The following is a 20274-nucleotide window of genomic DNA, read 5'->3' on the forward strand; positions in this document are numbered from 1 at the left end:
ATTACAGGTTATTAATAAGTTGTCACAAATTGTCACAATGGCGTTGTCAATTTTAAGCTAAAAGTTAAGTTGTAAAAGACCCTATAAACATAAACATGACTGTCACTAGTTATTAATAAGTTGTCACAATGATGTTGTCAATTTTAAGCTAAAAAGTTAAGTTGTGAAAGACCCTATAAACATAAACATGACCGTCACTAGTTATTAATAAGTTGTCACAATGGTGTTGTCAATCTTAAATTAAAAAGTAAGTTGTGAAAACCCTATAAACATAACGATGACTGTTACTAATTATTAATAAATTATCACAATGGTATTATCAATTTTAAGCTAAAAAATGAGTTGCGAAAAAGCCCCATAAGCATTACCATCCGTGATTATTAATAAATATTCACAATGGTGTTGTCACTTTCAAACTATACCATTACACTGAAAGTTTTTGTTAGTTGTGAAAAATCCCATAAACATAAAGATGAAAGTTTTTATCACAGAAGGTTAGTTGTGAAAAGCCCTATAAACAATGTCACTAGTTAGTTGTTAATAAGCTTGCAAAAATTGTGAAAAATCCCATAAACATAAAGATGAAAGTTTTTATCACAGAAGGTTAGTTGTGAAAAGCCCTATAAACAATGTCACTAGTTAGTTGTTAATAAGCTTGCAAAAATGCATGCGAGACCTGGATAGGTTGGGCTGATCGATATCAATTGTGTATACTCCACTTATGGATAGGTGATTCATTTAAAGTTCTCACTGAGACCAATGGGCACTGCCTCTGGCTACCCAACTCTTCTTTTAGTAAAAGCAGCCCAACTTATATATTTGTATTGTTCTTTTCTTGTTATTTTATCAGCCTAATAAGGGCTGGTTGAGTCGTGGATTCTACAGCATTGACTTTTCATTATATGTGATCGATATCAATTGTGTATGCCCCCAATATATGATGAAAGATGGCAGTAGGCTGATATAAAATTTAATATCTATATTTATAATTTAAAGTGAAATAGAAATTATATAGTGTAGAATGAAATAAAAAAAATATACATATATATATATGATTTTAAATTATATAATGTATATTGAAATTAAAAATATTTTTTAATGTTGAAAAAAAAATGACATACATTTTTTTTATATCAAAATAAAAAATATCTTAATTTAGATAAAGAAATTGTAATTTACAATAAAATTAAATATATGATTCAAATTTAAAATCAAAATATTAGAGTTGAAACTTCTTTACTCAAAGAGCCAGACAAACACTTTCCTTTTCAGGATTTTATAAGCAAATAATAGTAAAATTAATTACTTGAGTCATCAATAAATATCTATATATAATTTTGCAAACCAGGAAAATAAATAAATGTGTCTTTGATACCTAAAAGCTTGCAAAACCTATTGAAAAGGGAATGTCTTTTATGTTTAACATAGTCATCATTAACAAGAAATTTGAGGAAAAAAACTGTTGTAAAGACAATTCTATTTGATAGATTGTTCATGGACCTTATTACAAATTTAAAGTAGTCACATTTAAGTTTCCTCTAGCTAAAGCTTATGTCTAGTGGCCAATAATGGAACGTCATTCATCCTTTTTTTAAATTTTTTGAGATAATACTATAAAGTATAGCTTGTTATGCTTACAAGCTTGAAACAACAACAAATGTTTTATATATATAATTGTCGTGCCCAACCCGCCGTCCCGTGAAAATTTGGGGGTGCACTCTAGCCATTTCGGGGACTCGTCCCTGTCGTTCCTCCATCCCCAAAACCAGTGCAACATAGCTTTCAACCAACTGATACAACCCTCTAGAGCAGCTTTACTTAAGACCCAAGTAAGCTTCTATTTCCTTCACTATCAATACTAATTAACTGTCATTCTGTTATCATTCCCATGATTTATTCCTTCCTGAAAACGAAATCAAGTGTGATTCAAAACATCAAGTATGGAAATTCTACACACAGATAATCCTGGAGCAGTAAACTCAAACAATTCTTAATGCAGAAGCTGGAGACCAGAAAATTTATTACCAAACACTCTTTGAAATTAGATCTGCATTGTGATTTTGGCATTTCTTCTGATCAACTTATAGAATTTAAGCATCACACCCAAACGATAATCTTCAACAACTAAAATCCAGGGCTCTTCTTGCAAGTTGTGGGTAATCATTACAGTGTGATCTTTATTTATGAGACAACACTAAAGAACTCCAGCAAATATGTCACAAATGCAGTCAAGATCTTCTGTTCTATTTTTCACATAAGTACTCGTTTTACAGGTTTATCCTTCAAAACAAGTAGTCAACAAATACACAATAGAGTTCATTTCAGAATAAAACTCACTACTCATTTCATAAAGTTCAAACTTTTCAGTCAGATATGCCAGTAAAGCTCTGGCAGAAATCAGAAACAATAGAGAACTGAATGAGTGTGTTCTAGCAACATGATTTGATCCAAAACATTTGAAGAATCACATCTAAAGGTTCTTTGCTGTAATCAGAAGGGTAAAAGAATGTTTTGATATGCCTGTCAGATTGGACTTGATATAGTGTCTTATTTATAATCTTGCACAACCCAGTTTGACGACAATCATCAACTGGAAAATAAGTCCTCCACCAAGGCCATGTTTCACTTCATGCCTAGTATTTCATATAGTCAAGGAACTGGACTCTAATGTTTGTATAAACGAATTCTAGGAGTATTTAGTGGAGAAGGTCTGTGAAACTGAAATATCAATTTCATTAGTTTCTTTGTACTACCTCTTTCACCTGAGACCTCTGTTACTAATTTCCTAGTTTAATAAAGTTTGCAACTCTTGAAGCATGAAATTACTGGCCTAAAATAAGAGGGGCCTAAAGAAATGATTTATTTAATCTCCAAAAGATTTAAGAAAAAAAACAGTATATATTTAGTGCAAAAGTCATAACCATCTGATAAGGAACACTATGAAGAATCCTAAAAACATGGGTGTGGCTCATTCCTTTGGACAGCTAGATGGTGCCCAATTTAGGGTATGGATGCTAATGCTGCATGTAAAGCAATAGTGCAACTCAGGGTCCTGTGAAGAATCCTCATTGCAGGTGTATGGATCATTCCTTTAGACAGCTAAGTGGTGCCCAAAAAGGGATGTGAGTGCCAGCGTTGCACATGTCAGGAACAGTGCCACCGAGAGTATAATTCCCCAAGATGTGCATAAATTTTGTAAGTAACGATTTCGCAGAGCTGTACAAAAACTTCAGATTGGCATCCATCCTTTTCATACACTGAAAATTAACCATTAAATAAGGATGTACAAAAACTTAGGATATGGATGCTAATGCTGCATGTAAAGTAATAGTGCAACTCAGAGTCCTATGAAGAATCCTCATTGCAGGTGTATGGACCATTCCTTTAGACAGCTAAGTGGTGCCCAAAAAGGGATATGAGTGCCAGCGTTGCACATGTCAGGAACAGTGCCACCGAGAGTATAATTCCCCAAGATGTGCATAAATTTTGTTGCACATGTCAGGAACAGTGCCACCAAGAGTATAATTCCCCAAGGTGTGCATAAATTTTGTAAGTAACTATTTCGCAGAGCTGTACAAAAACTTCAGATTGGATCCATCCTTCTCATACACTGAACATTAACCATTAAATAAGGATATACAAAAACTTAGGATATGGATGCTAATGCTGCATGTAAAGTAATAGTGCAACTCAGGGTCCTATGAAGAATCCTCATTGCAGGTGTATGGATCATTCCTTTAGACAGCTAAGTGGAGCCCAAAAAGGGATATGAGTGCCAGTGTTGCACATGTCAGGAACAGTGCCACCGACAGTATAATTCCCCAAGATGTGCATAAATTTTGTAAGTAACGATTTCACAGAGCTGTACAAAACTTCAGATTGGCATCCATCCTTCTCATACACTGAACATTAACCATTAAATAAGGATGTACCGACCTTTCGAAACAACCACCAATCCAATAGCACAATCCTTCTCATACACTGAACATTAACCATTAAATAAGGATGTACCGACCTTTGGAAATAACCACCAATCCAATAGCACAACACTCTGATATAACTAATCCTAGCGAATTGCCAGATAATCTTAGAAAGTAACATGTTGTGGACAAGTGAAACACCCATTTCATAATCAGAGTGGAGCGACTTCAGATTGAAATATGGTTTTCTGAAGAAAAAGATAACAGACAAATAATTTAACAAAAGAGTAACCCCATGAAAGATCTATTCCACAAACTTAAAACAGCTTCAGACTGCTAATGGGGATTTGGTATGTTTATCAGGTTGACAGAGGATTCAGCCATCCACCAAGGTTCCATTCCCACTATGGTCTACCCTGGGATGAGATTCAACGCCAGGTGCAAGTCACAAAGCAAGTTGGGAAGAATAGTTACCCCTCGGAACTGGCAGCCAAGCCAGAGGAAGTCCACTATGTAATGTACAGTCCCTTGGGACATATTCCTCCAACCACTGCAATTTAAAACGCAGGCTGCCTTCTTAATTCCTAAATATTTGAAAAGCAGCTGATTAATTCACGTTGAACGCATAAACCGTTAAAGACACCGACTTCATATGGACTACAAAGGCCCTTGACTAATTTCAACCTTTATCAAAACTAACACGGAAAGAGAAGCACCTTGGAAACACCCTTTTCACAGAGGTCCACAGAAATTTGAGACTTGTTTCTTGAAATCTCCGAACTCCAAAAACAGTAAAAGAAAGAAAGCCCTTTAGAAAGACCCAATTCAAACAGTAGAACAATAACACAATAACTCAAGGGTAGGATCTGCCTTATCTTCAGGACAAGCAAAGGCAAACTTATGAGTTAAAATTGTTCACCCTAAAAGGCGAGTATGAGCTGATTTGGAGAGTTCACTGGGTTACCGACGCAGCTATAAGCGAAATTGTAAGCATCAACGAAAATTCTTGATTAACACGACTTATATTTGAGTCCTGAGCTTTGCCACTAGTTTTGCCCCGAAAAGAATGAACAGTAAAAACGAAACTCCCTTGATATATTGCAGAGAAAACACACCCAAAATACAATAAAACAAAGACTTACCTGTAAGTTACATCTCTGTCCAGAATACTTGTCTGTTTTTCCATCAGGAAGCCTTCTATTACTATTGATCAAGCAAATCCAAACTTGTTCCTGCCCAACATACTCAGATATCAATCCTCCCTAAAACTGTTATGCAAAGCCTTGAAACAGAATACCCTTCAGGAGTCTACCCACAGGCAAACCCCCAATAGATAACGGGCTTTACAGAGACGATGAAGAGTGGGCAGTGGATCAGGAAAATCCAAACTTGTTCCTGCCCAGACACAGATGGGCGTACCGACTACAGCAAGAAGATACACGAAGATACCAACGAGGAAAGGAGCATTTAAGGAGCCACAGGAGGAAAAGTAAAAGAACCCAAGATAAAATAGTCGTGTCCCATTATAAGATTTAAAAACACTCTTCGCTGCCTTCAAAACCCTTGAAGGTCTTTTTTTAATTGACATTGTCGAGGTCAATTCCTGCAACCAAGAACGAAGAATTGTAAGAAAGCTCAGGGAGCCAAAAAAGATATGTAAATTGGAGCAGCAAGAGCATAAACATACACAATTATTGCAGTAGAGCACTGTGAATAAGTACACTGTAAATACGATTAAGAGAAGTTCGTTCATGCGACCTTTGTTGCTGTGAATGAAGTATGTTGGTAGCTAATAAAGGAAAAAACAAGTACTCAACAAATACACAATAGAGTTCATTTCAGAATAAAACTCACTACTCATTTCATAAAGTTCAAACTTTTCAGTCAGATATGCCAGTAAAGCTCTGGCAGAAATCAGAAACAATAGAGAACTCAATGAGTGTGTTCTAGCAACATGATTTGATCCAAAACATTTGAAGAATCACATCTAAAGGTTCTTTGCTGTAATCAGAAGGGTAAAAGAATGTTTTGATATGCCTGTCAGAATGGACATGATATAGTGTCTTATTTATAATCTTGCACAACCCAGTTTGACGACAGTCATCAACTGGAAAATAAGTCCTCCACCAAGGCCATGTTTCACTTCATGCCTAGTATTTCATATAGTCAAGGAACTGGACTCTAATGTTTGTATAAACGAATTCTACGAGTATTTAGTGGAGAAGGTCTGTGAAACTGAAATATCAATTTCATTAGTTTCTTTGTACTACCTCTTTCACCTGAGACCTCTGTTACTAATTTCCTAGTTTAATAAAGTTTGCAACTCTTGAAGCATGAAATTACTGGCCTAAAATAAGAGGGGCCTAAAGAAATGATTTATTTAATCTCCAAAAGATTTAAAAAAAAAACAGTATATATTTAGTGCAAAAGTCATAACCATCTGACAAGGAACACTATGAAGAATCCTAAAAACATGGGAATCTTCTTCCTTAATCCTAAGCTTTCCTCTCGTTGGTTGGGGTGAGACCTCAGGGCTATCAAAGCAGGAAATATGAAACCTAAAGATAGACCTGTGGTTGCTCCTGTGAACTGAAAAGCTACCCAAATATTGGGAATCAAAGTAGATCCCATGTAAAGAAAAACCAAAACAGTGATAGTCAAGATGACAAACCTCCTGTTGCTCTCAGAGAGGGGCTTCGATCCCTTGAAGACCATGCAAAAACCTGTGGCACAAGTCATAAATAGCCTAATACAAATCGTGTTTGTAGATCCCAATGTTCCTTTGCTTGTTTTATTCTCTCTGCCCGTTCTGTATGCAATCTTTCCTTCCAATAGCCCCTGCATCTGCTGGTTTAAACCATCACAAAAGGATATATGAGTCATATGTAAACTATTTCATTATTTGAAGTCATACAATGTTCCAATGTCAAAACAAATAACAACCATTAGAACAGGACAATGTTCCAATGTCAAAACAAATAACAACCATTAGAACAGGACAAGTATTCGCACCTTTTCTTCACCAACAAGCCTAACTCGGGCAAATGAACAGAATCAGCATAAACCCCCATCTGCATTCACACTTACAGAATTCAATGGCTTTTCTCTGTTTTGTATGTCCATAACTCAACTTCCAAGAGATGGATCAAGTATTGTTTAAAATGATAAACCAAACTCAGCAGTCATCGGGAGTGCACTCTTTTAAAATCTAAAGGCAAACAGCTCCAGCAATACCTGTCTGCATATTGGGCACCTAGCGCGTGGATTGGCCGCTTTGACCCCTTCAATTGTTGGTATTGATGCCCCTGTGCACGCACAATTTTTGCAGAAAATATGTCCGCACCCCAATGCAACAGGATCAAACACTATATCCTGCAAGATAGTAAAATTCGGAACATCGTGAACACTTACTAACAAGGGAAGAAACGTCTCTACGCATTAAATAGCGAAGTCAACTAATACTGTTTTTTATGTTGAAGCTCTCCTTTCTAGCATGTAACAGATAAACATGGTTGCTAGGTTGCTCAATGCTCAGTATGCACACCCACATTTTTACACATGCAGGGAAAACCCAAGATGCTCCATAGGTCAAACCGCAGAACGATAAATCAATTTAAGAATTAGAGTTTTACAGGTTTTGAGCTAAAGAGTCTTAGGGCTCAAACATAACTTTTATTGGGCAAAGGCATTAACATTAATTTGGGAACTCCATACAGGCCATGGTGAGAAATCCATACAATCAAATTGACTTTAGTATCAAACATTCCTACCTTGTATTTTTGTTTTTTGCCGATAGTCTCATATCTTCATAGTGGCAAACCTGACTTCTAAACATGCTGCACTAGGACACAATCTCTCCCCAATAACTGTGCAGATCTCTAATGGAATGGATACATAAAACCATGGTAACTGACACCTCAATGCATGGAATATGAAATTACACAAAACACCATGTATGTCCCTAACGCTAATCCAGTAACAGAAGAAAAAAAAAATATATTATATTTGCACGGGGCTTAGCTTACTGCATTACATTCGCTTGAAGCTACCAGATAAGAAAAGCCAACTCTAGATCAGAGCCTCGGTACTGTAGGTACTTGTTACTGGAGAAGAACAACAACTAAAAATGCCAACAGAGTTTGAACTTACCAAACAGATAGGGCATGTGAGGCTAAACTCCAATTTCATAGAATCAGGCAATGTGCATGTAAGAACAGGATCACTGGCAGTAAAGTCGCATGAGCATTCAGGAAAAATATCACTAATATGTCCATGCTCCGAATCTCTTGTGTTGATCTGAAACGCAATCAATTCAATTAACCAAGGTGACTTCTATAACTCTATATGTTTAGCCTGTAACTTTGTCTTGAAATTCCGGCCATTGACTGAGCTATGAACCTGCATTCAAAAATGACAATACCACATTATTAACATTCTCAAACCGAAAATAGTTGAGTAATACATTCAGATGTAAAGGAGATCCCTTCCAAGGTCATATTTTCCTTGGAAGGATCCCTTCTGACGGTTGAAAGTAAGCACAGAGGAGTGAGATTTTGGCAATCAGGAACTCGAAATGAAATTAGAAATTTGTGGGAGCGAATAGACGATAGGTGTCTCCACAAATTTCATAGCCGAATGTTTTTAAAGGTTAAAAATCAGCAATCGGGTTGAACTAAGTTCTGGGGTAAAAAGCAGTTAAATGGTATTTTAGACGCTGAGCGTCTGGGTTTTATTCCTCTCAATTTCCCGAGTTCTCCTATGCCTTCCATGGGACCACCTGCCCCAACGGGCTAAATGCGACCGCGCGGTTGATACTGCTATAAAAAGTAGTGGACCTTGACTATGAATGTGGGTGTGGTGAAACATAGCAATTTTTTCCAATCCAAGAAAACAAACAATTGTAACATAAACGACGTCGTTTCTGAACTTACTTTGTCATACTTTTTCAGAATCTTTCGGATCGCAATGGCATTCATCGCCACATAGCTGACTAAATGCCGGCCTTCTCGAATCATTGCTTCATGATCATCAGCAAAGAAGTGTTTAACTCGCCACAGGTACCTTTGAAAACCAGACGCAAGATGCAGATGCAACAAACGTCTGGCACGGGAACTGAAGCAACCCACTATAGCAGACTCTTCTTTTGTCAGCTCGTAGAAGAAAATTCTATCACAGACTGCAAGAGGACACATACGAAAAAGAAAAGTTAGAAACGTTCAGCCCGAAACAGCTGGCCATTTTGATTAGTATTTTGACAAAACGCTTGTAATCTTCTGAAATTACAGAAGGTTTGCACAATGCCTTCCACAAGATAAAGATGTATATTGACTTCAAACCTCCTCCGTACTGAAAATGAACTTCAAATATTTGAATCCGAGAACACAAAATGCTATTCCGTATCCATAATAAACAAAAAATGGACGGCATTAATTAGATTTAAACACCTGCACAAGTTTCCGATGAACATGTGCTGAATGAATCACATGAGTTGGAAATGCCTTTGGCTGTTTCCCCGCAGATTACGTCTTCGTTTTCCGTCGTTTGTGAACTGTAAAGCCCTGCTTCAAAGTCCGATCCCATGCCGTCATGCAAGTATCCATCACGACACTTTTTCAGTACCTTCTTCAGCCGTTTGTATTCGAGGTGTGAACATTTGTCCAGAAAATGCTCATCCTCTCCGTGTAGATACTCGGCAAATCTCTCCCCAAACTTCATGGTCAAAACCTTTAAAACAAGAGTGAAACACGATCCATCAGCGGAAATTGTATAAAAACCCTGTCATTTAACGGGAAATGAAGGTGGTCTTACAACATACGAAACTGATACATTTTCTTCCGTGTTAAATATAAAGAAATAAGGAGGATGCTGTGTTCAGAGAGAATACCCATCAGGATTATCACTGCAAAGCATAATGGCAGACCCAAAACTTTCATTGTTGCAGGCAGTGCCATAATTCCTGCACCAATTACAGTCGTCGCCAGATTACCATTTTGATTAGTATTTTGACAAAACGCTTGTAATCTTCTGAAATTACAGAAGGTTTGCACAATGCCTTCCACAAGATAAAGATGTATATTGACTTCAAACCTCCTCCGTACTGAAAATGAACTTCAAATATTTGAATCCGAGAACACAAAATGCTATTCCGTATCCATAATAAACAAAAAATGGACGGCATTAATTAGATTTAAACACCTGCACAAGTTTCCGATGAACATGTGCTGAATGAATCACATGAGTTGGAAATGCCTTTGGCTGTTTCCCCGCAGATTACGTCTTTGTTTTCCGTCGTTTGTGAACTGTAAAGCCCTGCTTCAAAGTCCGATCCCATGCCGTCATGCAAGTATCCATCACGACACTTTTTCAGTACCTTCTTCAGCCGTTTGTATTCGAGGTGTGAACATTTGTCCAGAAAATGCTCATCCTCTCCGTGTAGATACTCGGCAAATCTCTCCCCAAACTTCATGGTCAAAACCTTTAAAACAAGAGTGAAACACGATCCATCAGCGGAAATTGTATAAAAACCCTGTCATTTAACGGGAAATGAAGGTGGTCTTACAACATACGAAACTGATACATTTTCTTCCGTGTTAAATATAAAGAAATAAGGAGGATGCTGTGTTCAGAGAGAATACCCATCAGGATTATCACTGCAAAGCATAATGGCAGACCCAAAACTTTCATTGTTGCAGGCAGTGCCATAATTCCTGCACCAATTACAGTCGTCGCCAGATTGAAAACTGCACTAGGGATACCAGATCCAGACGCCACTTCTGCTATCCCTGATTTTTCTGTTGACAATAGGGCAGTCGTCGCCAGATTGAAAACTGCACTAGGGATACCAGATCCAGACGCCACTTCTGCTATCCCTGATTTTTCTGTTGACAATAGGGGTAAAGCATCACTGTCTTCCGAAAGCAATGCCTTTGAGGTAACCCCATTGACAGACTTCTTGATCTCTGCCTCGTTGTCCAGCGATATGTCCTGCGTTTGCAGCTCGATGAACGAGTGCTTTATTCGGCCCTGCATTGTGTACCTGGTGGAATTGCGATTGCAGCTCGATGAACGAGTGCTGAACGAGTGCTTTATTCGGCCCTGCATTGTGTACCTGGTGGAATTGCGAATGAGAAAGGGCAGCAAAGGCTCTGTTGGCGAGAGGTTTGGAGAATGCGCCATTACTACCCTACTCTAACCGCAGAACAGTTAATGCATAAGGTGGAAGATAACTGTAGGAAGTTAACACGACCCGCCATTCCCTCGCAGAACCACTCCCTCGCAGAACTGTCCCGCTCCTGCACGAGACTGAAAAACTGCTGGCATGAATCCGATGTCACGTGTCAGTATGTGGAACAAAAGAGCCATTCAGAATCCAATGCCACGTGTCAACACAAGAGCGAAAGGAACGACGAAACATCTCTTCCAAAGGAAGGCCTATCGGCCTAATTATTTTTGATTAAAAACTGAAAAATTATTAAACTACTTCCACGATTCCCCATTTTAATTAGACAAGTTGCCACCGCTGACAACCCACTCACTTCCGATCCAAGTTACAACGGTGCATCGACTGGCTATTATCCATAAAAACTTGGACTATATATACGTGATGCGACTTCTTCGTCATAACATGGTGTCACTCCAAGGTCCACCATTTATCAATCTTTATGAGTAGGTAAGCAGTGATGTCACATACGAGTCCCAAAAATATGTGTGTTCAGTAAATCACCAAGCGAGGCGCATTAACCATCGCGGGACTGATGTCAAACAGTCACGAAAGAAGTGAATCAGAGATGAATATTCACCCTTTTTGTTATAAATATACCCTCATTATTAATGTAAAGAGCTTTTGGACGGCCTTTTGGCTTAGGATCAGAAGCTTGAGAGAAGAGGGTTGTGTGGTCTTGCAAAACTCGACATGAGAGGGTGTAAAAATATGAAAGTAGAGGAAGTGAAAGGTGTCGAAACTTTTGAGGAAATTTCGTACCTTAAACGCATCTCAGCGCTGCCCCCAACAGATGACCGAGCGCACAAATGATTTTGGTGATTATGATCCTGATATATATGAGTATTATGATGATGATTATTTTGTTGAAAACAAATTGTTCCGGTTTTGTCGGGATTGAAAGGATGGAGGGAAATTTTGTAATATCATATTTGGCTACTTCCATTATGAATCATGATGATTTAAAAATGTATTTGGTATTCCTGGACTGCCGTACAAAAAATCAACTCCCGGTAAAACTGCGGTTAACTTTCTTTCCGCGTAATATAACCTTCTGCAAACGATGGTTGATAGATATCTCAAGAAGCCTAACAAAACATGCTAATAAACCAATAAACCTATTGGCATCTATTACAACCACATTAGGACGTCACCAGCTCTTGGACAACCGTGGTAATTGCCTTCCCTTGGTACGGCGTGGTAAGGCTAAGGCAAAGGCAAATTGTTTTGTTTTTTTATATTTTTTTTAATCCCATTTTTATAGGCATGTTTATTTTCGAGAAAATAATAATAATAATTTTTTAATTTAATTATTAGATATAAGATAGATGGTAAGATTTAACTTATTAGAATAGTTATAATAGTATTCATATTTATTTTTAAGTTAGTTATGGTGTTTTAATTAATTTATTTCAAATTAATTAACTAAAAAATGTTATATGAACACATGTCATATTAGCATGTGATATTGATAAGCACTAGTATTGGGTTATGATGTTTGTAATAAACTATTTACAAATTAAGATTTTCTATGGTAATGTAAGGTGAATCTGAATAATTACAAAGAGTATTACATGTTTTTAAAAATATACACATATTTAATTCATAGTATAATTATTTTTATAATTAATCATAACAATAATTTAAAATTAAATTACCAATTAATTATGACTTTTTTTTAATATCAACCATGTCTTCTAAATTAGTGTTTTGATGTTTAACATGTTATATGGCTAGGCTGTTCTGCTGCTTGAAATCAGTGTTTTAATGTTTAACATGTTATATGATTCCGCTGTACTGCTACTTGAAATCACTTATTTTTAAGAGAGCATGGCAAGCTGTTTCAATCAGAGATGTAATTCTGTAGCAACCTGCATCTTCTGTGTTGTTCAAGTTTGCTATAAATCATGAAATGAAAATTCAAAATATCCATACCGTGCGTCAGGTTTCAGTTGAAGTATCCATGAGGTTAGAAAACTTAAGACTTAATGCATGTTTGTAAAATATGAGACCTTAGAATTTCTGAAAGGGAACCTGGGAACCGATGTTGTTTCCCTTCAAAAAGACGACAGATCTCTACATTTTTCGCTAAATCTATGGCACAGCCGTAGAGCTTCTACAATATGCTACAGATGTCACAACCTCTCCTTCGGTGCCTTTCCTAAGATAAATCCGTAGAAAGGACCACAAAATAACAACTTAGTCATGTTTTTATTTTGAAGGTTCAAAATCGCTCAGAACCTCTGAACTGTTCTTTCCGTTTAAAGCAAATTAAATGTAATCTCTATATGTCTTGCTAAGAACATCCACAGTTACAGGAACGATGTGCTCTAAGGCCGATTTAATTACCAAAAAAGCTGGCAAAAAAACATTTTAAGAAGCGAATTCAACGGGCACGAAACTTACCTCAAATGCGGCCTCGGCCTACTAAAAGAATACATGGTGAAACTAGAAAAAAAAAAAAAATATTCTCTCCAAATGATTGCATTGTTCCTAAAAGGTTGATTGTTACTGATATGACTTAAAGTATTGATAAAATTATATGGATATGACTTAAATTATTGATACAATTATATTTATCTGGAACATTAATTTTTTTTTTCATTTTTCACTTTTAAAAATAAAATTAATGGTACTAGATGTCAAAGAAAAAATAATGACTAATATATTTATTATTGTTAAATATGATAAAGTTAGATGCGAAAGAAAAAATAATGACTAACATATTTATTATTGTTAAATATGATAAAGTTAGATGCGAAAGAAAAAATAATGACTAACATAAAGTGGATTATGGTTAATAAATAATTGACTACGGGGTGTTTATGGTTGTTTATAGTTGTTTACCTTAAACTAAAGTTGTATGTGCTAGATTATAATTTGACTATGCAATGAGCATGTTTCACCATGTCGCCTATGGTTGATTGCGATTGACCATGGTTTACTAGGTTGAGCATGGGTGAAAAAGGTTGACTATAGTTGCTCATGGATAAATTTAGCAAGCTATATTGACCATGGTTGACAATGATGAGTATCATTGACCATGCTTCTACCGTTTTTCCCATGGTTTACTGGTTGAGTACAGTGAAATATGATCAACTTATGGTTGTAATTTTAACTATTATTGACTATAGATTGGCCACAATTAATGCTTTTGTTTTGGGCACCTTTAGCAACATAAATACCCTATATTGGTGATATTAAATACTCCCAATCTCACTCTTCTAAGTTATGAATTTTCTTGTAATAAAATATTTGGTAAAATAATGATTCTTTGTTGTTTAAAATGCATCTTCAAATCCATAAATGAATTCAATATTATCAATTTTACCAAAAACACTAAACATAAAATAAGTTGAAATGACAACCACTTTATTCTATTAGTAGGAAAAAAATACATGTCATTACAAGTCAATATAGTTAAGAATGAAGCCCTTGGCAAGGCATGCATGGTTGCTCATTAAATTGGTAGACTAAAACACTAAAGCACCCTTATGAACACTAGATGGATCCACGAAGGAGATTTCACCACAGGGTTTTCCTCAAGCACCATTATGAACCCTAGATGGATCCACCAAGGAGATTTCACCACAGGGTTTTCCTCCCGAAATCAAGATGGAATTGGCCACACCAAGTTCTCAACAAAGCATCAGTGTGAGAAACAAATCTAGGACGACCCAAATACCTTGCTCCTCTCCCCTTTTAAAGACTTGATGGACTCTCTCTCCAATCTTCTAGAAGCATGTATTTTATTATTTTTCTAATACCATAGACAAACACAATGAGAAAATGCCACATAGCATCCATAAAAAAAATGAATATTACATCATTACTTATGAATCCAAACATCTATAAATTTGCAGATTAATGTGGAGTCTTTCATGTATTATATCTTTTCCCCAACTTTCTCTGAGATGATTTCCAAGATTGAGGCCTTTGGATCTCTGTACAAAACATGATCCAATATTTGTTGCCTCTTCCCTTATTGATAGAGGGATTTAAGGGCTATTTTTTTTTCATCCTCCTTTTTCCTTTTTAATTATTTGAAATGTTGGGCCAAAATTAACATTCTTATTTATTTCAAAGCCATTTGGTTCAAACCCTTTTGTTACTAGCAAATTTAAAAAAAAAACCCTCTCCACCTCTGCCCACATGGCATAGCCATTAAAAAACAAAAAAACATTTGAACCAAAATTCCACACCTAGATTACCAACGCAAGATTAAAATTATACCTATCTAAAAATATGATCTATTTTTAATTGGTAAATACCGGCATATATAAGATATTAGATTATTTCTAATTTAGTATTTATTAGACTTAAAATAAAAAAATCCATAAAACACTGCTTTAATAAAATAAAAAATCTTTATAAGTGTGTATCCATTGAAGTTAGTAAATGTCACCTTCAAAGTCAAAAAGAGAAACAAACAGTAACTACCAAAATAGTGAATCACTACCTTTTCATCTGCATTAAGCAAATGCAAACTTTAGTGGACGCATTTTCTTGATTAGGTTGGAACGGTGAAGAGTTGGGTTTAAGTAAGCAAATGCATGGGAATTGTTAAGCAAATGCATGGAAATCGCCCAGCAAATGCAAACTCTGTTGGGGGGAGATTTTAAAAAGGTGAAAATAATGAATAATCTACTCATCCTGGATTCCAAGATCTGGTGGAAACCGTGAAGAGCCCGCTTACTCTCGATTTAATTTAGCCATCCAATTCTTTGCAGTGATTTTTGGTTCTAATTGATTGGGATATTTTCTATTTTTTTAAAATTTCTACGAACATCACATCACAAACTCGTTTATACAACAGTTTTCTAGCCGGAATCTTATTAAAAAAAATTCGAAGTTGGAATTTCTAAATTTTCTAGCAGATTATCACGAAATTTCCATTATTTTCGAAACTAATTTGTGGAATTTTTTCAAAGTATACTCTACCTATCAACTCACTTCCTTTACCAAGATTAAGTTAGAACGGTGGATCGGCTTTGTGTATTATCGATCAAGTCTTGGACTATAGATACGGGATGCAGCTTCTTCGTCATAACATGGTGTCACTCCAAGGTCCACCATTTATCCATCTTTATGGGTAGGAAGCAGTGACTTCAATACATGTCACATACAAGTCCAAAAAATAAGTATGGAGGAAATCACCGAGCAAGGCGCACTCTCTATTGTGGGGATTTTTTTGGTTAGTGCTGTCTGCCTGCGAGTAATTTTACCGAATAAACCTTCTGGCTGCTTGTGCGTATTTGTGTCATTCTGATTCTTAGTTCATTCTTGTTTATGTCATCCTGACTCCACCAATTTCCAAATCCAATTCCCATGGCAGATCAACTAACCACCCAGTGTCAAAACGCTGCCGCTGCTTCTTCCTTCACGCCCCCTTTTTCTGCATCCACTTCTTATCACCATTACCACGTTTTTATTAACCATCGCGGGCCTGATGTGAAAAGCACCTTCGCCACCAGTCTGTACCGTCGCCTCATTTCCCACGGATTGCAAGTCTTCCTCGACAAGCCCGAACTGCAGGCTGGACACAATATTACATCTCAGATAGAAGCTGCTGTTCGAGAAGCCTCTGTCCATATAGCCATTTTATCTGCGACCTATGCCGAATCCAGGTGGTGCCTGGATGAGCTGGTCCTCATGGTGGAGTCCAAAGCTATTATTCTTCCGGTCTTCTATAAAGTGAAACCCTCGGAGGTCAGGTGGACGGGCAAAGATAAAGATGGACCGTACGCTAAAGCCCTACGTATCCACGAAGAGAAGCAGCGGTACGACTTGCAGACTATTCAGACTTGGCGAAACGCCCTTCATCATGTCGCGAATATAAGCGGCTTTGAACTGCAGGAGGGTAATGGGTAAGGATATCCACTGTCTCGATCCATATTAGTTCTAAATCTGTTGCATTGAAGCATGCATCACATCTCAAGTATGCTTTTGTCATTACTTACTTTACTGTCTTAATTAATATTCAGGGACGAGGGCGAAGAGAGACTCTTGGAGGAGCACGAAGAGGAGCTGTTGGAGAAGGTCGTGCAAGGCGTGTTGAAAAATGTTGCAATGCCATTGGATGTGGCAAAATATCCAACTGGTTTGGCGGAAAAGTTACAAGACCTTGAAGGGACACTGCGACTGCATCAGGACGACCATGTGGAAGTCAAGGTTGTGGGGATTGTGGGCATCGGTGGAATTGGAAAGACGACGCTGGCCAAAGAACTTTTCAATAGTAAGAGGTCAGATTATGATAGATCCTGCTTTCTATTTGATGTGAGGGAAAATGCAAATAGAATGTCTCTAAATAATTTACAAAGCAAACTCATTAAGGACTTGAAGGATGGAGATATCAAAATTGAGAGGTGGGAAGAAGGTGTGGAGATACTTAAAAAGAATCTCTCAGCTTGTGAGGCACTCATAATATTAGATGATGTAAGTCATGTGGATCAACTGGATCCTTTCTTGCCAATTAAGCATGTCCTTCATCCCAAGAGCTTGATTTTGGTTACGTCTAGGGACAAGCATATCCTTAGAAGTGCAGGAATTGCAGAGTCGTCAATTTATCAATTACCAGGCCTCAATATAGCACACTCCCAAGAGCTGTTTTGCTTGCATGCCTTTTTCCAGCCATATCCACTACCAGGATTTGAAAATCTTGTACATGGGTTTTTAAAAGCATGCCATGGTTTGCCTCTATCATTGAAAGTTTTTGGGGCGCTTGTTTGTGGACAGGACAAACTTTACTGGGAAGAGCAACTGAATGGACTTCACCAAACATTACCTACAGAGATAGAAAGGAGTCTTAAAATTAGTTACGACTCTCTCAATCATGAGGAGCAACAAATATTTTTAGATATCGCCTGTTTTTCGATAGGAAAAGACAAGGATACATGGGTAAGAATATGGAGGGGTTCAGGATGGAAGGGTTTGGTAGGGTTTCAAAATCTGCTCAACAAGTGTCTTGTCGAGTTGGATGATGAAAATAGAATAAGAATGCATGATCACCTCATAGATTTGGGAAGAGCTATTGCGGATTGTCCAGAATTATTACCGCGTCGTCTTTTGCGACCCATAAAGAATCTTCACCATCTTCATGAGTTGTTGCAACAATCATCCTCTGTAAGTGTTTGAGCCATCCTAACCGTTGAATGTCTAAACAACTTTCGGTATTTTTTATTCAAAATAGTCCGCCACACATTATGTTAATAATAGTTTATTGTTCTCAAAGCACAAACAGGTGATAACAGAAGTGCGCGGATTTGTGATGGCTCCTTGGTACACCTTTATTGGGGAGGATGAAGAGGAAGTGCTCCATTCAGAATTAGAATTTCCCTTGAATACAAGTTCCAGTCAAGAGGTCTGCGGAATCAGGAAATTGCAACTTCTTGAAGCTGAAGGCAACTTTGAAAGCATCTTGACTTCGGTGCGGTCACCAAAACTCATATGGCTCCGTTGGAATGCGTCGATCTACTCATCACTGCCTTCTTGGATTCCATTGCGCGATTTAAGAGTTTTAGAAGTGTTCGGTTGGGAATTGAAGAGATTGTGGCAATCTCGATCTGAGGTACGTAGATATAGATGCAGCAATTTGCAGAGCGAGAATCCTCTTATCTTTTGAATTTCTTATATAATCGAAACGTACTTAACATTGCAGGCACCTCTCCACTTGCGGGAATTAAATATTGAAGCTCCACTTTCCGAGTTTCCAAAGTCATTAAGGTCGCTGAAGCACCTAGAAAGGATTGTACTGAATTGTCAGCGATTGTTGACATACGCAGATCTAGCAATGCTACGAGAAGAATTATGTTATCTGAGATCCTTGAGATATCTAACCCTCATAGGGTGCCAAAAATTGCAGCTTTTTCCAATTTTATTTGGGAATCTAAAAAAGCTCGAATACGTCCATCTGTCCAAGTGCAGCAGTTTGGAAATGCTTCCAGATTCTTTTGGTCATCTAACAAATCTTCAACACATCAATCTGACAGACTGTGGAAGTTTGAAAATGCTCCCAAATTCCTTTGGGAATCTGGTAAATCTCCAACACGCCAATTTTTCTAAGTGCAGCAATTTGGAGATGATTCCAAATTCCTTTGGGAATCTAACAACTCTCCAACATATCAATCTCACACAGTGCGGAAGTTTGAAGATGCTTCCAGATTCGCTTCAAAATCTGAGAAATCTCCAAACCATGAATCTGACATTGTGCAGAAGTTTGAAGATGCTTCCAAGTTCCTTTGGAAATTTAAAAAATCTTCAATACATCAATCTTTCTAGGTGTAAAAGTCTGGAAACGCTTCCAAGCTTTCAGGGAAATCTATTGCAACTTAGACATCTACATTTGAGTGATTGTTTGAATTTGACTCTTTCCACACTTGGAGATATCACCACTCTTGAATGATTAGATCTATCAGGTTGCCTCCAAATGGAGTTATTGCCTTCCCAGGTTGGAAGTCAACAGTCTTTGAAAAAGTTAAATTTGTTCCGTACAAACATCAAAGATTTACCTAGTACTATTGTGTGCCTGAGCAATTTGGAACTTCTAATGTTAGGAAGCCATTTGTTGGGAGCGTTGCCATCTTTGTTCAGAAACCTAAGTGCATTGAAGGAATTGTGGCTCCATGGATGCCCGCAATTGAAATGTTTGCCAGATTCAGTTTGCATGTTGAGTCAGTTGACAAGGTTGAAAATAACTGAATGTGGCATATAATACTTACCACCAGATCTCATGAACATGAAGAGCCTTGAATTATTAAAGGTCACCAGAAGTCCTCTCCGGCAACTACCATTCAAAAGGGTTAAAGGAGAAACAGAATCATTGTTCACTACGCCGAGAATGAAAAAAATGGAGAGTAAATTGGATTCTACCATTGATACAGTCATGGTTGAGTTCAAGGAGTTGGAGTTGTGTTGCACAGAAATAACGGAGGTATCCTTTTCTCGAGGTATATGTCCCAACCTTCAAATTCTCAGGATAAAGGGTTGTAAGAAATTGGTGGAGATTGGAGCATTGCCAACAACACTAATAACTCTAGATTTAAGGTGTTGTCGTGCATTGGGTGAAATAAGAGCGCTATCTTGTGGTCTTGCAAAACTTGAAGAGCTGGACATAAGAGGGTGTAATAATATTAAAGT

The 20274-nt window shown here is 37.3% G+C and overlaps 2 protein-coding genes and 1 pseudogene across 2 annotated transcripts; 1 reads left to right on the forward strand and 2 right to left on the reverse strand.

Moving 5' to 3' along the window:
• Positions 1-5829: 5829 nt before the first annotated feature.
• On the reverse strand, positions 5830-9813 carry LOC149217499 (putative E3 ubiquitin-protein ligase BAH1-like 1; annotated as a pseudogene).
• A 399-nt stretch (positions 9814-10212) lies between these two features.
• Positions 10213-11096, reverse strand: LOC149217500 (uncharacterized). The gene is made up of 2 exons (XM_089390236.1): positions 10556-11096; positions 10213-10395 (listed from the first exon to the last, which is right to left on the reverse strand). The coding sequence occupies exons 1-2, from the start codon at positions 11094-11096 to the stop codon at positions 10340-10342; spliced, it is 597 nt and encodes a 198-aa protein (XP_089246362.1). The 3' UTR covers positions 10213-10339.
• Positions 11097-16467: 5371 nt separating this feature from the next.
• LOC149217501 (disease resistance protein Roq1-like) lies at positions 16468-19836 on the forward strand. The gene is made up of 5 exons (XM_089390237.1): positions 16468-17006; positions 17124-18261; positions 18380-18706; positions 18797-18861; positions 19692-19836. Exons 1-5 carry the CDS (start codon positions 16468-16470, stop codon positions 19834-19836), a joined length of 2214 nt encoding a protein of 737 aa, XP_089246363.1.
• The last annotated feature ends 438 nt before the right edge of the window (positions 19837-20274 follow it).

Source organism: Pinus tabuliformis, chromosome 1_1, assembly GCF_031772625.1.
Source record: "Pinus tabuliformis cultivar Carrire ecotype Pingquan chromosome 1_1, CPIR1, whole genome shotgun sequence".
Lineage (NCBI taxonomy): Eukaryota > Viridiplantae > Streptophyta > Pinopsida > Pinales > Pinaceae > Pinus > Pinus tabuliformis.

What these genes read in the sequence shown, in the direction of transcription:
- LOC149217500 (XM_089390236.1), bottom strand. Translation starts at nt 11,096, where the DNA reads ATGGCGCATTCTCCAAACCTCTCGCCAACAGAGCCTTTGCTGCCCTTT. An exon ending in TGCAGTGATAATCCTGATGG is followed by an intron (nt 10,396 to 10,555) that starts GTATTCTCTCTG and finishes CTTGTTTTAAAG; the next exon opens with GTTTTGACCATGAAGTTTGG.
- LOC149217501 (XM_089390237.1), top strand. Translation starts at nt 16,468, where the DNA reads ATGGCAGATCAACTAACCACCCAGTGTCAAAACGCTGCCGCTGCTTCT. An exon ending in TGTGGCAATCTCGATCTGAG is followed by an intron (nt 18,707 to 18,796) that starts GTACGTAGATAT and finishes TTAACATTGCAG; the next exon opens with GCACCTCTCCACTTGCGGGA. An exon ending in GAGTTTCCAAAGTCATTAAG is followed by an intron (nt 18,862 to 19,691) that starts GTCGCTGAAGCA and finishes TTCTAATGTTAG; the next exon opens with GAAGCCATTTGTTGGGAGCG.